General features: G+C 40.4%; 1 protein-coding gene across 5 annotated transcripts in view; it reads left to right on the top strand.

The window, feature by feature from the left end:
• Positions 1-17,024, top strand: part of TLL1 (tolloid like 1) — a 242,831-nt gene that overhangs the window by 95,855 nt on the left and 129,952 nt on the right. For 3 of the 5 annotated variants that reach the window (XM_090036240.1, XM_090036238.1, XM_090036241.1), the window contains exon 2: positions 13,511-13,621. In XM_090036240.1, coding sequence (XP_089892366.1) covers positions 13,511-13,621 — 111 coding nt within the window. The remainder of the gene's footprint in view (positions 1-13,510; positions 13,622-17,024) is intronic. The other 2 variants (XM_090036243.1, XM_090036242.1) reach the window with 1 other exon arrangement.

Genomic DNA, 17,024 nt, shown 5'->3' with positions numbered 1-17,024 from the left:
GTGTGCACAGCACTTTAAAGTAGGCTAAATGCTTTTGCATTGCTTTAATGGTGTCAGTGTTTGCATGCCTTGATGGCATATTGTGCATTAATTACAGCTGCTGTAGCATATTTGGTGGCATAATGTGCCTTAAATGACTTGGGGCGCAGGAAAATAAAACTCCTCCAAAGAGTTTTAGTTTGCTGCCCTACCAGCTGCGGAGCAAAGCACTGGGGTTTGTGCAGCTCAGGGGCTCTGCAAAAAGCCCTGCAGGCAACCTGGCAGCAGCCTGGAAAGGCAGACTCTGCCTAAGAGAGGGAAAAAAATGTTGAGCCTAATCTTCCCTCCCTTCCCCCCCACCCCAGAAGCTTGTCTCCCTGAGCTGTGTGGGGGCCCAGTGCTTCCCCTCTGGCTGTGGTGCCCCCTGGGACTGCCCCAGTTGGGTGCCTGTGGACAGGTGCCATTGGGGAGGGACATGCTGCTGCTGCTGCTGCTGCTGTTGCTGCTGCAAAGGGAAGCACCAACCCCCCTGCTGCAGCCCATGGACTGCTCTACCTACTGGCAGCTCACCCTTCCCTCCCTGCCACCAGAGAGGCAGTTAAGTCAAGTTTGTGTAAGATGTAGGGGTTTAATTGTCCTTGAATTGAAGTGGTGTTTTTAAAAACCCACCACTTCAATTTGTCCCAGCCACCTGCAGAGGGTTTGGGATTGAGAGTGTGGTCGAGGGTAGAAAGGTAAGAAAGGTTTATTGACTTAACAAAAACATGACTATGCGTAGTATATTAAGACAGATAATGACAGACGATAATAATTTGCGTTGGCAACTTATCGGCAGTCCCCTCTGCCTGATGTAAGACAAGTTTCTCTTTCTACAAAGCTCAGCGAAGTCAGGCGTCCCTAATCAGCGCTGTCCAAGGGGTACTGTGAGGGACCCTGGTATTCAGTCCTTGGGCTCTTCGAGATCCATGGGCCCACTGATCCAGGTCAGCAGCTAATTAGTAGTTCCTTTCACAGAGCTGTATCTTCTTTCTAAATGATTTCCAGATGTACCAGGCAATTTATAACTTCTGAACTATGCTGATAACTTACAGCCATTCAGATTATTTTTACTTCAACTGTCCTTAGACTGACCAATAGCAGTACAAGCCTTGCATTCTTCTGATAAGGTTAATTTTAACTATGCCACAGGGCCTACCATCAGTTCTATAAGGCTTTGGTAAATTCACTACGTCTTACTTCATACGAGGCCTTACTACATCTTAGACTTTAATTAGGCTCTTAGCAACAACTTATACCTTAATATCTGAACAAATGACAGAAAAAAAAACTTGGTCTAATCTTCATAGAGCCTTCAGCAAACACCTTTATCACACAGACATAATTTTCAGCTGTCACACAATTTAGGGCCCCCATTTTGTCTACACACGCCCTAGCTCTTGCATAGTGCTCTTCATTCATAGATCATAAAGTATCATTTTAAAAGGGTGGAGGCCTCAGTATTACTGTTTTCATTTTACCCATATGAAAACTGAATTGTATGGTAGAAAAAGGCCTGTCTAAGGTCAGCAATGCTGAATGAAGTTCAGCACAAAACTGGGTGAAAAGCCCAGCTATCAAGGGTCACGGTCTAGTACCCTATGCCATAGGCCACACAGCCTCCTCCTTCAGGCAGTTGCATGAATTGTAGTCTCCATAACAGGAGAAGATTCATTTTGGGTCCCATGGAGGTCTCCTTTTTCTATTAACTTTTCTTTGGAAAAAAACTGTTCTTGGTGTTTATCCCTGCCTAACGATCAATATTTGTAGTTATTTTAAATGCTTTAATAAATTTCTGATTTTTGCTTCTATCTCTAAAAGACTTTACCAATTTGACCACTAACACATAGTACTGTTCACGTGATGAGACGCCCATATCCGACTTTAGCATTATGGCAATAATGGGCAAGTAATATTTGAAAGTTGTATCAAGGCTGTCCTGAGCTAAGTTGTCCATTGTCTCAAGTCAGCAATGCTCAGGGACACAAATACGGTGTCCCTTGCATCATCCTTTATTGGTTTAGGACTGGACAATATAATAGTGCTGGGAAAGAGGCTATGGGGAATGAAAGGATAATTATGTGTTAGTAAGCAACCTTAAAAAAATATGTTGAATCAAGATTCCATGGGGAGCAAGCGGCACAGAGGGTTACAGATGGATGAAGTGTGTTATGAGAGAAGGAAGAATGAAATGGGTAGTAAACTGTGAATGAAATAAAGAGGAAAGTAAATGTGGGGAACCAGGATAGAAAAGGAAACTGTAGAGGAGAATGTATGTGAGATCAGTAGGGAGGAAGGAGTCAAAGGAAATGGCAGATCCTTGGAGCTGGAGGAACAGGAGTGAGAGAAAGTGCTTTATGTGTGCATGTACTTAAAGTTGAATACTGGACCTGAGGTAATTGCACACAAAGTATGTGCAAGTGAAACTGCAAGGGTGAAAACAATTGAATTTTACAGACTGCATGGTTTTGTTTCACAGAAGCACAGGAAAACTGTCTTAATAGATTTTTCTCAGGAATTACACTCTTGAGAAGACGATTAGAGAGTCAGTCTTGAATCCAGTAATTTTAAGAACTAAAATAGCTTTGACTCAACTTCAGGTTGATGACCTTTACTAGTAGTACAACTGCAAGGAAACTCATCTAATCTGAGGCCAAGCCCTGTAAGTATTTGAGTTAGCTTTAAGAAAGCCATTGCTTGATTGCTAAAATACTAAATTGAAACATTTGTGGTTAGAATAGATTTTAAAACAGTTTTAAAAATCCAGATTCAATATTAAAATTATTATGGGTTTTAATGCTTTATTGTTTTTTGTTATGCTTTAATGCATAAACCCCCATTGCTTCCTTAATTTAAGTGACACAGACAAATTCTTACTATCCTGATGTCAAATTTCTTTGGAACCTTTTTTCCTATACATTTTAGTTCAGGCAATTTTTTAATTTCAGTCTAATGAGTTCCAAAAGCTTCCATCCTAAGAGGCAATTCAAGTTCACAGTGAATTATGCCTGGACTTGTTAAATGTATTGTATGTAACTAGAAATAGCTATTATCTGGCCTGTAATAGCCACAAGATTCCTATCTTTTCCATGGTTTCTTTTCACATTCCTGCTGCTTTGTGGCTGACAGAAAGTTGATGCAGGAATATTATTATATTGTAGATTTTTTTGGTGCATTGACTTGATTGTTCAGTAATTATTATTTATCTTTTTTGCTAGTTTTGAAAACTTTATTTATGCAGCTGATAGCTTTGTGTATTTGATTATGGGTTTCCATTGCCCTGGACACACCCACAAAATCTAGTCCCAGGTTGTGTCCAGGAAAATACTGGCCACATCTATACAAGATGCTGGCTGTGCAGTCATTAACTGCACAGTCGTTTAGTTGACTATTTGTATAAACAAGTACTAACTGACTGTGCATTAACCTGAGTTACTGCACAGTAGAACTGACAAATGGCTTTTTCGTGATGCTACTGTGCAGGAGCCCCAAGACTACAGCACAGCAGCACCTTGTCATGGGTTCTGCTGTGTGACACTACCGCACAGTAGTCTTGGGCTACTGCACATGGGTGAATCTACACATGCTCATTTACTGCACAGTAACCAAAATTACTGTGCAGTATGAGCATGCATCTACATGTGCATGCCCATGTGGCTTGACTTGGAACTATCTTTAGTCAGTCTACACACACAATGGTAATGGACTTTAACCCCTGAACATGTAGCTGGCAGGCTATTCTTGCTTACTGCACAGTAAATTTAAGCCAGTGTAAATGCATGTGTAGACATGCCCAGTCAATATCTCATGTAGATATGGCCACTGAGTAACATAGTTACACTAAGTCTATATCTTTTCTTAATATTCTCTCTTATCTCTTCAGAGTGGATCTGTTAGTTTTCCTGACATCCTTAGCTATATATAAACATAACCACCAGTAATGACAGCATGGTTTTTTGGGGAAATTCTGAGATTAAAAGCTTAACTTTTTTTAGTTAAACTAAAAGCACTGCTTCCACTTTTCCCTTCCCTTTTTCTACTCTGGCATACCATAGAATGAACAAATGAAGATGGTGAGTTTTGCTAGACTTAGTATGTTTGATGAGATTTCATATGTGAGTGTCTACCTGTGTAAAATTTGGCATCAGTTTTTTAGAGTCAACTCAAGTTTCTTGATAAACATTTTGATTCCATATTAATCCATTGTGCATTGTGCATTGTACAGCTGCTTCATGACGCTGTATATGAAGATGCATGGTTAAAAATAAGAGACTGATCACTGTTCATGGTTCTGTAGCCAAAGGTCTAGTTTTATAAGCACTGAAGTTTATAAGTTGTTCCATGGAGATATTTGAATGAGAAAATTGAAGTAAGATTAGTTGTTGTTAAAAGGATTCTTAATGGGTGGTTTTTCTTATGTAATTTAAATAACTAAGGAGATTTCCTTACCACTGTGTTTAAAAATGAATGGCATGCTTGAAATTCCTCACTGTCTAACTTGTATAAAGTATCCTGCTACCTCTATGAAGTTAAACTGTGGTTTTTCAGCTAGTTTTTCAGATAATGTTTTCATTAATGACAAATATTTTAGACTAATTTTTGCAAGTGCTTATTTGATTTTTTCATTAAAGACTTGTATCTGTTTACCAAACTAGGATCCCCAGTTTGAGGAGTGGGCAGGAGGTTTGCCCTGCTGTTCCCTCTGTTCTCTGCTTTTGGTGACCAGGAGCAGAGGAGAGTTGTAGCCAGTCCTTTCTCTCTGTCTGCTTCTTAGGCTTCTTAGGGTCCCTGGTCAGAGGAGCAGACACGGGGAGCTTTGCCCACTGCTCCAGTCCCCTCTGGATCATTGAGGACCATTGGAGCAAAGCCCACTTACTTGCTTCTCAAACTTGGGTCCCTAGTCTGAGCAGTCTTGCTGCTTCCCTACCCTTCAGCATCTGCCCTGCTCCCTGCCTCTTTCCTGAACTATGGACTGCCTGGTTTGGGGAGTCAGCTGGGGGCTTTGTCCAGCTTCTCCCCTCTCCTGGTCTGGAAGGGCATGGGCAGGGAGCAGCAGGGCAGTGCTCCCCACCTCTTGCCTAGGCCAGGAACTGCTTTGTTGGTTGAATTTGTCCCATTGCTCCCTCTACCCTGTTCTTGGAGACTGGGAGTGGGACAGAGGAAGCTGTTTTCTTCCCCCAGTCTGCAGAAGGTACTGGGCATCTTTCCACACCAATGTACTCTCCAGAAGCTGAGAGGAGTAGAGCAACTACTGCTTTCCATACCTTCCTCAGGTCTGGGGATGGTGCAGAGAGGAGGAGAAAGGAGTGTCTGAATGCTGAATGTTGGTATTGCTCCCTGTCCTGAAACTATTTCTGTCAATGGAAATTTCTCAGCTATTTCTTAGAAATTTTCACTACTGAAAATGAACACCTCTTTGTGGCCAAAGACATTAGCTGTCTTTGAAAGAAAAAAGTTATTAGCTGTGGTTAGCATCTGCTGATTATCATCCCATCCTACAAGATGCTTAGTGGGTGCATTTACATATTCATTAATGCACCATAGTTACTGCGCATTAAATTTAGTACTTGGCTAACCAAGTACTAAGTCAATGTGCAGTAACTCATACTACTGTGCAGTAGCACCAGCGCATGGGTTTTTAATGACACTTACTGCTCAGTAGCTATTAGCGTGGTTTTTGCCTGATACGCTACTGCACAATGTTATTAGGCTACTGCATGTTTAGTGTCTCATGTAGATGAGCCCAGTGTCTTCTAATTCTGATGATGGGCTCTTGCCTAATATATAGGGTTATAGAATTGAGGAGCCTCATTATGCCCCTAAAAATCAGACTGTTCTCTGGTCAAGACATCATTTTTTGAAGCCTGTCTTTCCCTGAACAATAGGTTACAATCCTTCACAGCTGCTGTAAAATGATGAGAAGCTCCCTTTGCTTCCTACCACTACACTAACTCAGCAGATATCAGGATTTTAAAATGTCTTGTAAAATGTCTTTAATCCTCTCACTGGCATTTTTTCAATATAATTTAGGAATCTAATCCCCTGTCAAATTTCTGGATATTTTTTTTATAATAAAGAAATGCCCATGGGCCAATCATAATTTACATTTCAATTTATGCACTTTTTTCCTTCATTAGCAATGTAATTTGTTTATAGCCTTGTTTGAGAGAGAATTGCTAGTTGTATTTTTGGTACACGGCCACTTCAGCTTCTGTAATCCTGTTTTCAGCATAACTGTTTGAACATAAGAACCTTCTGAGTGCACTGTTTTGCTAGCTCACCTAGCAGTTCTGACAGCATCTAGTTTTGTTCAAACACATGTCAAGTTGCAATGAAATTTAACAGTACCACCCTTTTAGAGCTGTCCTTGGTAGCTAAGTGTGTGCCTATTGCAGTGTCCCAAGGTAGTGTTAGTTTTGGTGTACTGAAGTCTATTTAAGGGCCAAATACCAACAACCTTACAGAGTTCGGTATTCATATTATCAGAAATACAGTTTTTTGTTACAAAATGAAGGAATTATAATACATTATTTTTATTTACCACATAATAGATCGCATACATATCAACATGATAACAAAAAAGGTTAACATCAGGTAGTTTTGGTATTCAGATGAAAACTGCCAATGCTGATTCTGTTTATAGATTCATGGATTTTTAATACTGGAAGGGGCTGCCATCATGCTTACTATACCTCCTGCATAATATTCCTCATAAAAATCAGTTGCTGAAATTCTATTTTGAGCTGTAACTTGTGATTAAACTGCAACATGTATTCTATGTCTTTTTGGGCCTATGTATTGATTAATATGGTGTGTACACACATATGTAACACATGGGGTTACTACCCCATGTCACAATGTTAACTGTTCCCCTTAACTAGTGACAGAAATTACACAATCTGGTATAAGTGATCAAAACCAGTTTAGATATGTGACGCAACAGAAGTTCAGTGCACATAAACCATTTTAGAAACGGTGGAAATTGTTTTAAGATAAACCTGGGTGGATGTAGTATCAAATTTAACTGATTTAGGTTAAATCAGTTTATTGAACTCCTGCCCCAGATTCAAGTTCCCCTCCAAATTCAGGTTCACTCACAGTCCCCCAGCATCCCAGGATGCTTTGCTCCTCTTACAAAAACTCACAAGGAGGATGGACTAACCTTGGCCCAAGTTGTGTGGTCTAGCTGAGCAGGGAAGCATGCTCTACAGCCCTCTAGCTTCTGGCCAGGGCCACTGCAGGCATGTGGCTGCATTTCTTGAATCAAAAGTGAATGTCTCTTCACTTGCTTATCAGTTCAATCTACATAGCTTAGACAAAATTGGACAAAATTAACATTCACGCACCTGGCTGATGGTATGTGTAAGGTGCAGCACTGTTAAAATGTGTCTGTGCACAGAGGACCTGTTCTGTCAGGTTGCTTAAATTTGCTTTTTCTTTGCTTTTGTGGATTTGAGTCTGGTTTTGATAGAAACTAATTGCTTCACAAAGAGTCTTTGTGTGTATTAACTCCATCAGTGTTTTAAAGCTTTTTTAAAAAACAATTGGCCAAATGAAGATATGTGGGGATGTATATGCTGATGAAGAATATCTTATCCAACAGCAGCTGTGCACAAGCCCTTTTCCACTGCCAGAAAAGCGTGACTTTTAATGGAGGAAGTTTAGTTTGTGCCTACCCTTATCAGACGGACTTGTGTATGCTTGGCCCCATCAACCAATCAAGTGTGTATGTGTCTGGTCTCCATCAATCAGGTTTGTGTAGACAGTATATAAACTTTCTTTTACAATAAGAATTAGGGCTAAGTACAGCCTTAAATCCAAACTTCATAAAAATAAATGATATATTGCACTAGATCTAATGCAATCAGGATCTTCCTTTTATCAAACAGATACTATATCTCTCTTCAAAATATGAGAGTTTGGCTGAACTTATGGAAACTGATTACATTAAAAAGGTGTTAGTAATGCAAGATAGTGGAAGGAAATATTTTTTTCTATTGTCATAGTTGTTCCAGATGCAATATATTAGTTTATTGTCTAAATCTAACTTCAGCATTACGTTTGCACATGAAGCAAGCAGATTAGTTGAAAAGAGCAAATTTTTAGAGTCCCCTTTCTGTGCAGAGCAGATAAACAAGATCTGAAATTAGGGTAAATTGAGAAAATCTTTCAGTACACATACTGCCCTGTCTTCCATTTTTGGCCTTGTTTTTAAGGCTCTTTCACCCATTTAATTTTTGTTTTGGAATGTTAAATGATCTAGCTATCAGATTCTTGCTTTCTTCTTCAAAGAGGTTATCTTTTCCTGGGAGTAATGGGTGTACGTATCCAAACAGGTCTATTTTGTCAGTAGTTTCAGAAAGGAGTTGACAGAATTCTTAACCCTCTATCTACTAAGCACATGATCTCTGACCTTATAGTTCACATAATCCAACTGTCTTGTTTTAGTGAAGGCTGTAAATAAACTACTACTACTACAACTACAGCTAATTAGTCCTTGGCTCACCATCTGTAAAATGAGATTGGTGTTCTACAATATGAAAGCATACAATCTGCCTTGTTCTGATAGTTTTGAACCCCAAGACACTTAAGACTGAAGGAGGGAAACGCATACTGAATTGGTTCCACAGTATCTCGGGTCTTGAATTTCCAGAAATTTACGGTAGAAAGTTTCTGGTTGGTTTTACTAAGGACTGGCTATATCCTTTACATTTTTTAGCAAGGTTTCTGATGAGTTCACTGAGCGTTTGGCTGTAGATTAATTGAAGGAGACGCCTTCTCTTCAGGACACTGCAAAACTTTTTCTTCAAGAATTAATATATTGGGGGATAGAATCTGCAGTCAGAAAAAGATATTACCCCTCTTGTAATATATTGTAGTGATTATATATTTCTGGTGAAGGTGTAGATGTTGGAAGGTTTCACAAAAATCAGTATGAGAAACGTCATGAACTGCCACTACTCTAACCTACTAGTACAATGATAAAAATAATTCTATAGGACTGCAGTAGTGGGTCATAGTCACAGGAAGAGGGCAGTGGGAAAATGATTCCTGTTCACAGTGTATGCTGCTGGTGATATGAATTGTATGGGATGTTACTGCTGAATTAGTGACTGTTGGGAAGAAAATGTTTAGAGTAACTGTGTGGAGTGACTGAATAGTTCAGATAATGCATTTGAGTACATTCCAAATGCTTGCTGTTTTCAGAACACTATTGATATTTTTATGGAAAATATAGAACTGCTTATATTTAGAAAAACATTACTCATAAGGTCATGAAACATTTTTAACTAAGTTTATTTGCATCTTGCTACCTTGTACAGTGGCTATGTTGGCATTTTTTTCCCTAAAGAATAAAAGAAGTAATTCACCATGCCTGCAGAGCCACCAAGATGAGGCTTTTGTTTGAGCTCCCAATTTTGAATTAAGTACTATAAAAGAAATGGTTTACTGCTAGAAAGGTGTTTCATTTTATAGTGGGGCTGCCAATTATGCACAATTAGTGTGCACATTTAACACACTAATTGGTTTTTGCATTAATTTTTTTAATGTGTTAAGGCGGATGTGGTTTTGGAGTCTGTACCTGGGCTCCACTCTACTGCCATCACCATTGCCTCTTGACCTCCCAGTGGGGCAGCAGTGGTAGTGCAGAGGCCTGCAGGGCAGCCTGGGTATGGGCTCTGGGCTGCAGCAGTACAGGGGGGCATGTGCATAGGCATAGGCACAGACACATGAGCAGCCACAGCATATATGCAGCCAGGAACACAGCCTGGCTACATATAGAGAAGTGATCAGTAGGTAAGTCTGTGGAGGGGAAGGGGTGGGGGAGAGGGAAGGGGTGGGAGGTGCAGATCAGTGAATGGGATCCCAGGGCTGGGGCAGGTCATGGCGCCATGGGGTGTGTGAGGGGGTGCAACTCCCCACCACTGTGCACACCCCCAGGAAAGGCATGGGGGGAATATGCCCCCCAGATTTGTCAATGGAGGAAGGCAGACAGGGGCTCTGTGCCCTGCTGCCTTTGCCCCAGAAGCTGCACATCCCCAGCCCACATAACAACTGGAGGCACAGCATGACATCACATGACTCCCAGGGCAAAGGCAGCAGGGCACAGAGCCGGCAGTGGGCAGCCCACCTCTGCTGCACACGCAAATATGGTGGGCATATTCCCCCATGCCTGCCCCAAAGTTGTGTGCTGCTCCAGGGAGCTGTACCCCCACCATGACCCTGGATGAGCCTCCCGTAACTTCACGACCTGCCCCTGCCCCAGAGCCCCATTCACCCCATTCACCTCAGCCCCTGCCCCACAACCTTTCTCACCATGGGGCCTCTATCTGGCCCCCCACCCCTTTGCTTCGTGCCCCATCCCTTCCCCTCCACTGACGTACATGCTAAGTGCTGTTCTACATGCAGCTGGACTGCATTCCTGTAGGGTTACCATATTTTCAGTTTCAAAAAAGAAGGCATCTGTGGGCAGGGGGGAAGTGGCAATATGATTATGGGGAGGCAATGATATGCCTGTGCCCTGCTACTACCTCATTCCTGACCCACACTACCCCACATCCTGCCAGAATGTGTGGGGATCCCCTCTGCCTGGGCTCCAGACCCCCCACCCGCGGGCTCCCCCCACCTGAGCTTCAAAATCCACACACACATCAACAGCTCTCCAACCATAGAAAGTACCTGCATAATTTTGTATAATTTTGAGTTCAGTGCATAATTTTGAGTTGTCAGCTCTGCGATTTAAAATCATGATTAATTTTGACTATTTTTGTTAATCATGCAAGTAATCATGATCAGATTTTAAAATCATTTTACAGCCCTACTTTTTAGTTTATATTGCTTGGCTTAACTGCCCTTTATTTTTTATTTCATATTTTTTAAATTGGTAAAGACGTTATGCCTTTACATTGCATGTATCAGGGATACTTAACTTGGTGGTCCTTTCAAGGATGCCACAAAGTGCCACAGAAAAATTGCACAGGTGAGCGTGCAGACATGATTCACAAGATTAACTCAAAGACTTCAAAGGTGAATTCTTAGTATTAAACATATTCTGACTTGTTGCAGTCTGAGTTCTTTGCAACAGTAAAATTAATCTATTATTTTTGTTGTAGTAAAAACAATGCGTGCAAATTAACTGACATATAAAATATATATCATATATATAATATATAAATAAAAAAATATAATGTGTGTATGTATATGTGCATTTATTTTTGTGTATTTAGTGTGTGTGTGTGTGTGTGTGTGTGTGTGTGTGTGTATTTTTTTTATTTACACACACACACACAAATATATATATCTACATGTGTTGCATAATGATTCTTCGTCTAAGTCAGTGATGGCTAACTAACCTTTTTGTTAGGCTTGTCATAAGTTAAGTCCCAGCCCTCCCTAGGTGCCTCTTTGGTTCCTTGTCTCGCAGGGGTTTACCCTGTTGGATGCTAGAATGGAAGCAGAAGGACTTGAACCTCTGGCTACATGAAGTGGGGGCAGGACGCTGCTGTGAGAAATGTCACTGCCTCCCTTTTCTGGCCCCACTGCAGTTTTATATGGATCCAAATTCCTGAACTGGCAATGGCTGCAGGGCCAGGGAAGGATTAACCTGACTCTTCACAGTGACTCTTGACATCATCTCTAGAAGTTGCCTCCATTCTAGTCCTTCCTTTGCTGAGAGCCCAGGTTTTGTGTGTCATACATAGTGGCTTCTAGTGCCACTTCTGGCAGGTATGCTCTGCATTGGTAGCCATCTCTGCTCTAAGTGGGCATTCTTTTAAAAAAGAGAATGAATCATGCCCACAATGCAGTTTTTCTTTCTTATGGCCTTGTGTTCCAAAACAAGTGCTATGAATATAGGGGATGGCTATGCAATCCACAGGATTTCCCCAGCTATATATAAGTAAAACTTTATATAATACAAATGTGATTAAATAACAGTGAACATAACATGAATTAACAAAGGAAAATATAATCCTTAAAGCAAGAAAAAGGCAGCGAAGGAAATCACTCAGGGGAGTAACATGACCACAGGTGATGGGAAAGGAATATGTTTTTAACAATATCATCTGGAACATTGTAATTTTTGTGAAAAATGATTACTTAAATTCACAGTGGTTTAGGTTTTTTTTTTTTTTTTTTTTTTGAAGGGGGGTTATGTTCACATGTAGAAAAAAAATCAAAGGATTTGTTGGGGATTAGCTAATACATTACTGTGTTGTTTGTGTGATTACACTGAATAGGAATATTAATGGGAAAATATTGGGACAAATGAATATGTTCTAGGTTGTTATTTAAACTAAATAATATGGCTGTGTGAAGTTTTGGGTGCTGATTCAATTCATAGGAGTTTTGGCCCAATTCGCTGAACAAATCTCCAAATCTGAATCAAATTAGGAGACCAATAAAAAGGTCCAAATCAATTCGAAGTTCTCTGAATCGATTTGGAAAAGATTCGGAGAACATTAGAGATCCGGGCAGTCCCTGCTCGCCACTGCAGGGAGCTGGATCTGGACTCCGTGCTGGTAAGTAAGGGGAGGGGGTGGCTCAAGGAGGGAGGAGGGGACTGCCAGGTCTCATCCCCTGCCTGCTCTCCCTGCCCCCTAACCCCCGCCCACTCTCCCAGCACCCCCTCATGGCTGCCCTGTCTGGCCCTAGCTCCCAGCTTTTTTAAAAAGCCCCCACTCCCTGGCTGCTGGCAGGTGGGGAGGAGATCTCCACTGCCCCATGCTGTGTGGAGGGCTCTGTCATGGGTCCCCATTCCCTGCCCGCTCTCCCAATCCCATCCCTCAATGGCTGCCCTACCCAGCCCCAGCTCCTGGTTCTTTTAAAAAAATTAAAAAAAAATAAAGCCCTGGTCTCACCAGCTCCTGCAGTGGCCATCAGGGCTTCTGGGCACTTGTGGCAGCATGAGGCAATGTGGGGCAGCGGAGATTGCCCCCCGCCTGGCAGGAGCTGGTGTGTTTGGGGCTTTTGCTTTTTTTTTTTTTTAAGAACTGGGAGCTGGGGCTGGGGGGGGACAGCTGGGGTGGGGCTGGGAGAATGGTCAGGGGGCTTATGGCAGAGCCCCTTACATGGCGGAGGCCGGTGGCGATTGCCCCCCTGCCTGGCAGTAGCCAGTGAATGCCAGGTTTTTTTTTTTTAGTTTCTTAAATAACCAGGAGGGACAGCCAGTGACAGGGCTGTGAGAGCGGATGGGGGATGGAGCCTGTCCAATTAGGAGATTCAGCCAATTCGGCAATGGTTGAATCTGTGAATCAGATTCAGCCAGACTGATTTGGGACAGTGATTTGAATCACTGAATCAAATCACTGTCCCCCAAATCAGCCGAATCCAAAGCAAATACTAGCTGCTTCACACAGACCTACTAAATAAATAGTTTAAAACATTTATGTGCATATATTTTTTCCATTAGTTGTGAAGTCACAATATATTCTTCAGATTGGTTTTAATGTTTAAGTAAATTCTTTAATTAAATTCAGCTCTTTTTTGTTTAAAGCTGTCTTTTGGGGAGATATTGCCTTAGATGATGAAGACTTAAAAATCTTTCAAATTGACAGGACAATTGACCTTACGCAGCATTCAAATGAAAGACTTGGACATAACACAGGTATGATTCTTATTACTTGATTTTACTTGATTTTAATTTCATTTTAACCTTTTCATATTTGTTCACAAAATGGTTTTTATGTGAAAGTATGTAAAATATATGTAAAGATCTAACATTATCTAAGTACAGTTTAAAATCATTTAACTACAACAAAGAAATTTGATTCCTAAGTGCAATAAGAGACGGAACATATGTATGCGTTATGCTTTATGCAGCTTCTGAAAAAAGTTCTTTTTATAGAACATAAAAACAGTGTCTTTTATTCACATAGGGCCAAGTTTTCACCCATCTTATGTAGCAATTCAAATGTGTAAAGCTTCTCTGCAAATGAACTGATTTCTGATCCCCACTACCATATTCCTTTATGCATTTTATATTAGATGGTCATTAACCTAAAAAGCAAAAATATCTTTAGGAGCAGGTACAGGAATATAAGTTATACCCCCCCCTAAGGAGAGCACCTTCCTCACTAGGCTGCAAAATCAGTTTTCCTCATGCTTGCATCCTTCTGGCCCTGTGATTCTTGTTCTTTTGCCAGTGATGAGTGGTGCCCTTAGTCAAACTAACCCACAGTTTTATGGTGAGGCCAGTCTTCTAAACTGAGGACGCAGATTTTAGACTCCTCAGAACAAGAGGACCTGATAACCAAGATCTTCCATTTTCTGGGTGAGTGCTTTAACTACGAGGCTATTGGGCATTTGCCTTTTTCATCTGCCACCTGGGTTTCATAATGCATTACTTGTTTTCAGAATTAAATAGTTGTCGGCTATGCTCTGTCCATGCCTAGGGAATCAGGAATGTAGGTGAACTTAGATGCAACCCACACTGATGTTAGGAAGCAACAGAGTCTAGGAGGGAGTTAGTGGCCTAGATGGCCTATCTCAGTCCCTTGAGAGCATGCACTATAGTCCATATCTACTGTCCTTGGAATCTTTTTAGGTGGAAATAAGACACCTCATGTTCATAGGTACCTACCTCATTTGCACTTGTTTCAGTGGGGTCGATCTGGCCTGTGTCTTGTATCTTAGGTGCCTAAATTTTGTCAAAGTCTTTTTGAGGTGCCTACAAGATTGATTCTAATTTGGCCCTATGAGTCAATGGGCATGTCTGCTCTACCTCTGCATTACACCAAGGAGTGCTGCCCTGAAGTACTCCCTGCCCACACTCTAGATCATTACAAATTCTGAAAATGAGGCAATGTAATGGCCTTAGAGTAGTTTGAGCATGTGCTTGTAGTAGGGTGATGAGAGGCACAACTTTGTGGTAGCACTTCCTGGCATAGAATTGAGGCAATGTAGACATACCATGAAAATCACAGGCCCCGCCCTTCTCCTGCTCAGGGTCACGTAAAGGTTGCTTGATGGCTGGCCTGGACCATGTTATGCCCTTGCTCAAAACAACTTGTGTCATTTAAGTCCACCAACTCACAGTATGACTTGCATGCTAGATTGTTCATTAATGGCAAATTCCTTGTGCCCTGTTTTTTCAGTTCACTCATTCTAAAATTCATAATTTCAGTGTTCAATGGTAGGGGTAGGTTTAACTATGTACTTACTAGACAGGTAGTAATAAAGATATCGCAGTAGTTGCAGAGGCTGCAATCAGAATTAAATTCCCTATTTTGTTAGGTGCCGTCCTATATATGTGCTTCTTGTAGGATATAGTTCTTAAAAGGCTAGTAATTTAGCAAAGGTATAAAATAGAAAAACAAGCAAATATATACATTTGCTTTTATTCAGATAAAATACATTCTAGTAAGCCCCATTTGCCTGTTGACCTAGCCAACCTCAGTTGCGTGTTTTCTTATACATGTTGCAACAGCAGGGTGAATTGACAGATTATATGACTGAAGGGTTATTTCAAATGAAGATGGCAGTTTTGCATTTAATTGCTACTGGTTCTTATAATTACATTTCATTTTTTTCTTTGTAATTAGATCTAGTAATTTTAAATATTTTCTATTACCCCAGTATTTTCTTTTATCTACTTTTTACGTTACCTGTTTGTTCTAGGCAGGATCATCTTTGATCTTTTCTAGATCAAGATTGGATTTCAAATGTTAATTGTCAGTGAATTTTTCTCAAACAAATACTTTTAATTTGCTTTGAAGTACTTCAGGCCCTAGTTTTGCTGACAAAATGAAGAAATCAAGGTCAGTAGTTTCCCATTAAAGTCAATGTGGATGAGTGATTTATTTGGCCTTAAGAGCTTTGTTTTTCTTTTTAAATTTCTTTTTTTGAAAGTTATGACAATACTTTCTGTTGGTTATCAGAGATGCACTTTACATTGTTCAAGCTTTTTTTTTTTTGTATTTGATGTCTTATCATTTAATTTTTTTTTGCCCATATTGAGATATGTGCATTATTCCTAACACGTGAGAAAATTCTCAGAGATATTCCATCAGCCTGACTTACCAAATAGCCTTTGAACCTTTGAACAATGTGGTTTTTGAGTAGCAAATGTTAGAAAAGTTATCAAGTACAAAATGCCATCCCTGGGTCTGGAAAGGGGAAAATTCCATCCCTGGGTCTGGAAAGAGGCAAATACAACCTAAGGTTTATATATATGTGTGTGTGTGTATATATATATATATGTGTGTGTGTGTATATATATATATGTGTGTGTGTGTGTATATATATATAGTTTAGGCCAGACCTGCATCTTTCCCAAAAACTGACGGACATTTTATGCCTGAAAGCTTGTCTAACATCTCTCCTAATTACATATTGGTCCAATAAAAGATATCACCAAACAAACTTTGCTTCTTGCATATTCCCTGGCACAGCACAGCTTAAACACGCCCCCGACCCTGCTTAGAATAATGAAAGGCAGTCTGGGCTGCAGAGTCCTTAAATAAGTGCTTCTGAAGTCGATGGAACTTAAACTGGTCCTCAAGTGAAGTGATCCTTTTTAATAGCTGGGGTATTTACCTTGAAAATTCTGATTGCACTTACACTATAAAGACTGGTACTTTGACCCAAGTTTAGCAAAACACTTAAACCTAGAGGTAAATCCCATTGATTTCAGTGGCATTTGAGTGAGTGCTTACATTTAAGCATACATTTATATGCAATGCCAAATTAGAGCCAATGCTTATACCTTTTTCTTCCACCATCTACTTATAAAACAACATGGCACAGTAGATAAGAAAAGAAAATACAAGTAATTATTAAAGAGGGGGAAAAAAATCACCACCTGATCTAAACTCAAATTATACTTTTTGTTTAAAAAATTGCCATTTTTACTGTGGATGCAGATAGTTGACACAATTAGGAAAAAAACGTAATTTCAGACCGAATTCACAAGTTACGTTCCTTAAGTATAGTTGCTTCTGTGTAGATTTCCACTGAAGACCATTTGATTTTCATGAGAAGAAAATGATATGTTTGGGAGTTCAGTTACT

Source organism: Crocodylus siamensis, chromosome 2, assembly GCF_052110815.1.
Source record: "Crocodylus siamensis isolate JL-2025a chromosome 2, ASM5211081v1, whole genome shotgun sequence".
Taxonomy (NCBI): Eukaryota; Metazoa; Chordata; order Crocodylia; family Crocodylidae; genus Crocodylus; species Crocodylus siamensis.
The sequence above is the reverse complement of the archived record's forward strand: the minus strand, read 5'-3'. Positions and strand labels throughout refer to the sequence as shown.